The sequence below is a fragment of the Mastomys coucha genome, unplaced genomic scaffold (genome assembly GCF_008632895.1).
Source record: "Mastomys coucha isolate ucsf_1 unplaced genomic scaffold, UCSF_Mcou_1 pScaffold14, whole genome shotgun sequence".
NCBI lineage: Eukaryota > Metazoa > Chordata > Mammalia > Rodentia > Muridae > Mastomys > Mastomys coucha.
The window spans coordinates 132426721-132435730 of NW_022196896.1; the positions used below are offsets into that span (position 1 = coordinate 132426721).

The 9010-nt window shown below is 43.6% G+C and overlaps 1 protein-coding gene across 1 annotated transcript in view; it reads left to right on the plus strand.

Moving 5' to 3' along the window:
- Lama1 (laminin subunit alpha 1) overlaps positions 1-9010 on the plus strand; it is a 126648-nt gene that overhangs the window by 41617 nt on the left and 76021 nt on the right. Inside the window, exons 5-11 of the mRNA XM_031368646.1 lie at positions 89-268; positions 2417-2506; positions 4226-4343; positions 4920-5098; positions 5719-5824; positions 6647-6807; positions 7920-8060. Coding sequence (XP_031224506.1) covers positions 89-268; positions 2417-2506; positions 4226-4343; positions 4920-5098; positions 5719-5824; positions 6647-6807; positions 7920-8060 — 975 coding nt within the window. The remainder of the gene's footprint in view (positions 1-88; positions 269-2416; positions 2507-4225; positions 4344-4919; positions 5099-5718; positions 5825-6646; positions 6808-7919; positions 8061-9010) is intronic.

Here is a 9010-nt window from a genome sequence, read left to right on the forward strand (position 1 = left end):
TATGTAATGATTCTGTCACAAGGCTTCATTGTATGTGTGTATACTTTACACGTGCATAAAATTGACATGTATGTTTGTCTATGTCCAGATTCACACATCCCTCATCAATGGCAGACCCAGCGCTGATGACCCCTCACCCCAGTTGCTGGAATTCACCTCAGCACGGTACATACGCCTTCGTCTGCAGCGCATCAGGACACTCAACGCAGACCTCATGACCCTGAGCCATCGAGACCTCAGAGACCTTGACCCTATTGTCACAAGACGTGTGAGTGTATGGTGGGGTCCTTGGTGGTGTCCCTGGCCACTGTGACAATCTTGGTTTCAAGGGCACATTATTTTCTTCATTGTCTTTGGTTGACTTCTTGCCTTCCCAGGTCCCCATATTTTACTGATGATTATCTCCTGTCATTTGTTATAAAGCCAGCTTGGAGATGATGGCCCCAGTATCCATTCCTCAGGCATACCACTCCCTCCTTCCTGGTCTCATAGAGTAGTCACCTGGAGAATATAATGGCCTTTCTCCTAAGTATCTGATTCCATTTTAGGTGAAATCCATCATTTTTATATTGTTTGTTGTGTTGTATTATTCTGTAGCTATCCATTCCAAATTAACCTTTGTGCTTGGTGAGAGGGTCTTCCTTATATCCACATGTGATGCCATAGAGCCAAGTATCAGGCGTGGGAGGGTCTTCCTTATATCCACATGGGATGATGCCATGGAGCCGAGTATCAGGTGTGGGAGGGTCTTCCTTATATCCACATGGGATGCCATAGAGCCAAGTATCAGGTGTGGGAGGGTCTTCCTTATATCTACATGTGATGATGCCATAGAGCCGAGTATCAAGTGTGGTAGGGTCTTCCTTATATCCACATGTGATGATGCCATGGAGCCAAGTATCAGGTGTGGGAGGGTCTTCCTTAAATCCACATGTGATGCCATAGAGCCAAGTATCAGGCGTGGGAGGGTCTTCCTTATATCCACATGGGATGACGCCATGGAGCCGAGTATCAGGTGTGGGAGGGTCTTCCTTATATCCACATGTGATGATGCCATGGAGCCGAGTATCAGGCATGATTGACTTTCTTCCCGGATGCTTTCTTCTATTCTGACACTGTAGTCGGGCACTGTTGGCATTTATTATTGAGTGTTTCTCGAGCAACTGCCTCTCTGTGCATTGATCTAACCCCATCCCACTGATGCATTGGTCTAACCTTAGGCAACAGCAACCATTTGATTTCTGTAGCTTTATGCTAAATATCAGGGTAGGGTACTATGTTGGTCCAGATTGGCTAGTGTAGATTCCTGACATTCTATTTTAAATCTTTATTTTTGTTTACATTTGTGCTTCAATGGAAACATATTCTACATGTATGTGTGCCCCAGAAGGCTATCTGAGAGCAATATGTACTCTGTAGCTGGGGTTAGAGGTAGTTGTGGATTGTCCAGCCTTGACACTGGGAACTGAAGTCTGGTCCACTGGAAGAGCAGGAAGTTATATTTTCTGTAAAATATAAGAATCATTTAATTTCTACTAAAAGATAAAAATGCTTGGTAAGATTTTCATTAATATTATAATCTTTAGATCAATACAGGAAGAAATTTGGAGGACTTTTAAACAATATTGAGTCATCCAATCATGGTCTCAATGGTACTCTCCACATTAAGTCCCCTTGCAAATATTTTATTATTTCTTAGTAAAGCTGTTATTCAAAGATGCAATAAGACATCAAAGACATGCAGCATGTGTTTATAGAAGTGCATCTCCATCATTTGTAGCTGACAAAGTCATGCGCATAAATAACCTTCCAAAACAACCACTAGAAGAAATAAATGAGGTCAGAAATGGAGTAATACCAAAGCAACGAATAAAACTAAGAATATTTCTATACAATAGCAATTAGCAATGTGAAGAAAAATTAAAATAAAAACCTATTAACATAAAGAGAAAAAGCATGAAGCTCTGATGCAAAGTGATTTAAAAGAAAATACACATTCTTTTGCTCAAGTGCCTGGCAGGTGCACTTGGAAAAAGTGTGCACGCAAGAATCTATATATAGATGGTAATGTTCCCTCCTAAACACATGCAGGGCACATTGCCCTAACCCTAACCCTATCCCTAACCCTAACCCTAACCCTAACCCTAACCTTAACCCTAACCCTAACCCTAATCCTAACCATCTAACCCTAAAGGTGAACTCCCTGAAAATGGAGCAGGGTGAATAATGAAGAGGGTGTTTGGCTTACGGCGAAACCACACCGAGAGATTCTTTTAGACCCTCAGGTGCTCTTTGTATGTGAAATGAGATTTTAAACATATGTGTAATTAAGTTTAGAGGACCAAAAATAACTCATGAGCCCAGGTGAGGGATTTGTGGGGTTTTTAACTTCTGTTTGTTACCTTCTTTTCCTCAGTATTACTATTCGATAAAAGACATTTCCGTTGGAGGCATGTGCATTTGCTATGGCCATGCTAGCAGCTGCCCATGGGACGAGGAAACAAAGGTTCGTTCTAGTGTTTCACACGTAATGGGGCCTCAATACAGATGGTACAGCTTTGATGCTTTCCTGTCCTTACTGAAGGCAGAAAGTAAGGCATCAAATCAATTTTAAAAATCAATTAACTTAACTGGTTTTGGTTTTTGCAATGTCATCCATTTGCTTTGGTTGGAGGGAGTGTTTCTAAGAAGCCCTTACGGTGTTGTTTATAGTAAGGTATCTATGACAGGAAATTGACAATTCCACGATCTCCCGTATTCTTATAAGAGAATCAGTCGGGCATGTGTTGATCTAAGTTATATGTGCTATGTTTATGATTCTCTTCTTTCCATTATTGTGGGTATTAAATAAAGAAAAATAGACTTGTTTGGGTGTAATACTAAGTAAATAATTTGAAAAGAATTGGATAACTCTTTTCAAAACACTTATTTACTTCCAGTCTTTGGAGTTCTGTGCCTGTTAAGTAGCAATAGTCTCTTATTGTTAATTCTAGTTGTTTAATATTTACACCCCTTAGGGCTGAAGTCAGGGTCCTGTGCACACTAGGCAAGCACTCTACTATTGAGACACACCCTCAGCTTACATTTTATATTAAAATTGTTTTTAACATTTATTTGGGGGCATATGTAGAGTGCACAGTGCACATGTAGTGATTAGAGAGAAACTCATGAACCCCCATTTTCTTTTTCTATCGTGTGACTCTCTTATTCTATCATGTGATTCTGGGGCGAAGCTTAGGTTGTCAGGATTGATGGCCAGAGAGTTGGCTGAGCCGTCTCATCTGTCCATTTTTCTGTTTTTGTGATGTGAAAAACATATGGATAAACATCAGAGAATCATCAACAAACTATGCTAAAATCTCTTAATAATCAAAGTATTGATAAGGACTCCCAACCCATAAAGTCAATGGATCCTTTTAAAGAACACTCTTGTTAGTTACCATATCTGTTTGTAATCAAGCTATGCATGTGCATCTCCTCCAGAAGTGCAGCATCAGCACCTTGATAGCATGACCACGTGAGCTTCCGCATACACAGCAGCACCTTGACAGCATGACCACGTGAGCTTCCACATACACACCAGCACCTTGATAGCATGACCACGTGAGCTTCCACATACACACCAGCACCTTGATAGCATGACCACGTGAGCTTCCACATACACAGCAGTACCTTGATAGCATGACCACGTGAGCTTCCACATACACAGCAGTACCTTGATAGCATGTCTACGTGAGCTTCCGCATACACAGCAGCACCTTGACAGCATGACCACGTGAGCTTCCACATACACAGCAGCACCTTGATAGCATGACCACGTGAGCTTCCACATACACACCAGCAGACAGCATGACCACGTGAGCTACCACATACACACAGGCAGACAGCATGACCACATGAGCTACCACATACACACCAGCAGACAGCATGACCACGTGAGCTACCACATACTGACCTTACATGGTTGCTGTATTTTCCTTAAGTAAAATTAAAAATAAGACACAGGTAAAAAGCACATCTTTAATCCCAGCACTTGGGAGGCAGAGGCAGGAGGATTTCTGAGTTCGAGGCCAGCCTGGTCTACAGAGTGAGTTCCAGACAGCCAGAGCTACACAGAGAAACCCTGTCTCAAAAAACCAACCAACCAAACAAACAAACAAACAAACAAACAAAAAAGATACAGGTAAAATTTTGAGCTTTTGTTCCATATCCTTGTTTTGCCCAGCAACTTCAGTGTCAGTGTGAACATAATACGTGTGGCGAGAGTTGTGACAGGTGCTGTCCCGGCTACCATCAGCATCCCTGGAGGCCCGGAACCATTTCCTCTGGTAACGAGTGTGAGGGTAAGTACACTTACAACATAGAGAACAAAGGCTCCGGCTTACACTTAAAACATAGAGAACAAAGGCTCCAGCTTCCTATGGTGGTTAAACTCATGGTGTCTTGATTGTTATGAGCATTACATACCTAGCTTTTCAGCATTTCAAATACTGCCCAAGGCCAAGCACACTTCTGCAACATTTAAGGGCTGAGGGGTCATTGCAGATTCACTATTTTACCTTAAGTTTCTTAGCCCATGCATTTGTTTATTAGCTACAAATCTGAAGCTAAGATGGATGAATTAGTTGATTATGGTACTGGGTATTGAACCTATAGGAGTCTACCATGCTGAGAAATGTTCTACCACTGAAGTGCATCTCTAGCTAATGTTACTTTTGGCTGGTAATGTGGCTCAGCAGGTAAAGGCACTTGCCACCAAACCCAGTGTTCTTAACTACTGAGCCATCCTTCCAGCCCTTGCCCATATCTTACAGAATTATTTATGTTAGAATTTTAAAACACAAACACTTCATGAAATAAGGGTTTTCTGTAACTGGGTCACATCACTACATTAATTGAGATATTAAAACATTTCCTAGAATGCAACTGTCACAACAAAGCCAAAGACTGTTACTATGACAACAATGTTGCAAAGGAGAGGAGAAGCCTTAACAGTGCTGGACAGTACAGTGGAGGAGGGGTTTGTATCAACTGCTCGCAGAACACCACAGGGATCAACTGTGAAACCTGTATTGACCAGTATTACAGACCTCACAAAGTAAGTGTCCACTGCCGAGCTCCTCGGCCTTCTAGATAGAAGGCGTGCCTCATTAACTCTCCGCCTCTGTTCTGAAGGATAGCTTCCCTTCTTTATACCTCATGGGACTAATGTGCTTCAGATTTCCATCTCCTAAAGTGTCTTGGTTCTTGCTTAAAGTGGGAATATGTGGCTATTGTTATTTTGCTTGAGTTGGGGGGTCCTATGAAGTATGTGATTGCAGATCATTCTAACTATAAATGTGCAGATTTCAGCTGATAACTAAAGGGCCATACCTTAGTCACAGGACACATTCCCTCAACCCCCAGCTGACTTGATGAACCCTTGGAGTAGGCTTGCTCACTGGCAGTGTCCAACGATGGCAGTGATAAGTGACGGAGAGAAGGGGAAGAGTGGAAAGAAGAAAGGATGACATGTTGCTGTCACCATCTAAAGGATATTTAGAGCCTCTTGCCTGGGGCCATTTCATCTTCCTGTCACCTACATCCCATTACACTAAATCACTGTGACAGTGTCACCTGGAATAGGATGCCGATACCTCATGGTTGACATTTCGGTTATTATTTCAAACCAGGCTGTTATTTCTGGTGAGGTCATCCAGGACAACTTCTGTCTTGCAGGTATCTCCTTATGAGGACCAGCCCTGCCGTCCCTGTGACTGTGATCCTGTGGGGTCTCTGAGTTCCATCTGTATCAAGGACGACCTGCACGCTGACTTAGCCAATGGTAAGGACTTGGTCTGTTGTGTATGCAGTTGATCCAGGATGTACTGTTTGTGATGGGTAGAGTTAGTACCAGGATGTAGAAATGTGAGGATTTGATCCTGTGTTGTGTTTCATCCACCAAGTATTTATTAACTTCTACATAAAATTGAGTCCTCTAGTGTGTGGGGCTTCTGTGAGTCACTTCATTCTCTTACTCTGGCTCTAGGAGGCTGGTGGTGTTGTATTGGTATCACAGTTAGTTCTATGCTCAGTAATATTTGCTCAGCTATATCACACTTTACATATCCAAGTGTGTACCAATTGACGAGTGGATATGTAAAACCTGGTACTTCTGGGACTCTAAAACATTGACTGCAGCTGTGGTATGTCCACTCATGCACAGTTGTGGATAAGCCTTGAGTCATTCATACCTTCCAGCTGTTATGAATAACACTGCTGTGAACATTCATATACGGCTAATTTTGTGAGTTTATGTTGTATTTTACTCTGGGATCAGGAGTGGAGTTGCAGAATCACGTGGTGGCTCTGCCTGTGAGCCTTCATCTCAGTGTCTCTCTTCATTCATATCAGCTCTACAGCCAACTGTGGCCCAAGGGCCACATAGGCACCTTGTTGTGTTTAAACGGAGCTGGGCACATTTGCATATGTATAGACTGTGGCTGTGTGAGAGCGGTTAAGCATGACTGCCTACCTAGCTTTACATGAAGTCCTGCTCAAAGAGGTTGCAGTTGGCACGCGTTGGCCCTCTACAGAAGTCTGCAGGCTTCCTGCTTTCAACCCCAGGACTTCACATGTTAATCAGGACTGACGTTTTCTTCCCCAGGGAAGTGGCCAGGTCAGTGTCCATGTAGGAAAGGTTATGCAGGAGACAAATGTGACCGCTGCCAGTTTGGCTACCGGGGTTTCCCGAATTGTGTCCCCTGTGACTGCAGCACTGTCGGCAGCCTGAATGAGGACCCATGCACAGAGCCCTGCCTTTGTAAGGTGAGTGTGCAAATCAAGGAATCATTTCTTTTTCTTTTTCCAAGACAGAGTTTCCCTGTGTAGCCCTGACTGTCCTAGAGCTCGCTCTGCAGACCAGGCTGGTTTTGAACTCAGAAATCCGCCTGCCTCTGCCTCCCAAGTGCTGGGATTAAAGGCATGTACCCATCAAGGAAGATTTGAGTCTCTTCTGAGGTTCTCTGCTCCCCTGGCTCAGATGATCGAGTACTGTGCAGAGCACAGCATGTCACAGCAAGATGGCCCTATTCTGTGCCCTTGGATTGAAATGGGCACCTGGCTTACTCTTTTGCGGCACCTCTGGGTAATGACCATAGATTCCTGAGGTGTTTCTGTGACTTCTAAGATGAAACCCAATACTGCGAATCATTTTCTTGGCACTGGCTCCGTTCTGTGGCATTGCCTTCTAGCTCCGTGTTTGGAGGAGAACCAGGTACATACTGAGTTTCCCAGAACTCTAATGAAATGCAGATCTGTTATCTTGCACTCCTCTTGGAAGAGAATTGTATAATGATAGGAATGCACACACACAGTGCCCGAGAAGGGTCTTATTTGGCCATATGATATTAATAACCATTTCCTTGGAATTCTTGAGATTTCCTGTTTGTACCTTCTGCCTCATTCCCATAACAGCAGAGTCTGCTGCCTGTGCCGCATGTGACCCAGAATAAGCCCTAGCATTTATAAGTCAAACAAATAGTTATATAGCTCTCTTCAGATAGGAAAGCAATAGCAAGCAAGGCGTGTTGTGCATGCCTACAATCCCAGTGCAGAGTGGATAGCCTGGAGGGATTTGAGAAGTGGAGGCGAGCCAGCTAGCCTGGGCTGCACAGTAGGACCCTGTTTATTTCAATGTATTGACCAAGCTGTAACGTCTTAGACTCGTCCTCACTGACAGAATCATGCAAGTTGTTGCAGGCTCTTTACTCATAAATGCGGCTTGAGGTTTCCCACGTTCTTTAGTTAACTGAGTATTTATTACCTGGTTTTGTGGATTCTCCTTATCAACACCACATGCATGACCGATCTTTCCGTCTCTCTGTATACACTGGCCTCACCAGCTAATCTTTTTTTTTTTTTTTTTTTTTTTTTTGCAGAAAAATGTCGAGGGAAAGAACTGTGATCGCTGCAAGCCGGGATTCTATAACTTGAAGGAACGAAACCCCGAGGGCTGCTCCGAGTGTTTCTGCTTCGGAGTCTCTGATGTCTGCGACAGCCTCACGTGGTCCGTCAGTCAGGTGGGAGACTGCAACTTCCTTAAGCAGCCAGTCATGGGGCCTCTGCGGCCATGTTAGGAAGCCAGGAGGGCGGGGCCTTCTGTTGAAGAGACCAAGGCATCCATGAAGGCAGCTCACTCCGAAAGCATCGCTACTTGTTTGTACTGATCCACGTGCTTATTGCCATACACGCTTTCCAGTTGAGACAGTTGCTGGAACGGCACTGCAGGATCCAACTGTTTCCTTCTCTTCTGTAGGACACGCTTGGGGGCATGGGAGTTTCTCATTTGGAGTGGGAGGTATCCCGGGGATAGAAGAACAACAAGAGCAGAGGGCATGGAATTCTAGAACAGGCAGGCTCTGGGGTGTGGGGAGTCTGAAGGGTTCGCAGGGTGATGGCTGGAACTTAGGGAGGGGGCTGCTGGGCTCCAGGTTTTCCACCACTGACCACTGGAGTCACCTCACTAGGGGCTCTCCTCACCCCTGGGCAAGCGAGACATTGCAGTATGGAGTCTGTTTTAAAATATTTTTCATCATTTGGGTATAAAGCAGGGCAAAGAAGAAAAAGATGGTCAGAAACAGAGATTTTTTTCTTACTTTTTTTTTTTTTTTCGAGACAGGGTTTCTCTGTATAGCCCTGGCTGTCCTGGAACTCACTCTGTAGGCCAGGCTGGTCTCTAATTCAGAAATCTGCCTGCCTCTGCCTCCCAAGGGCTGGGATTAAAGGTGTGTGCCACCACTGCCTGGCAGAAACAGAGATATTTTAATTATGACATTTATAGTCTGAGCACCCAAGATGCTGGGAGCAGAAGCATTTTGGATTTTTGTTTTTGGAATGTATATATAATATGATATAATATAAGTAATATATTATATGTCATATAGTATGTATAGATATATTCCAATATATAATATGATATAATATAAGTAATATATTATATGTCATATAGTATGTATATATTCCAATATAT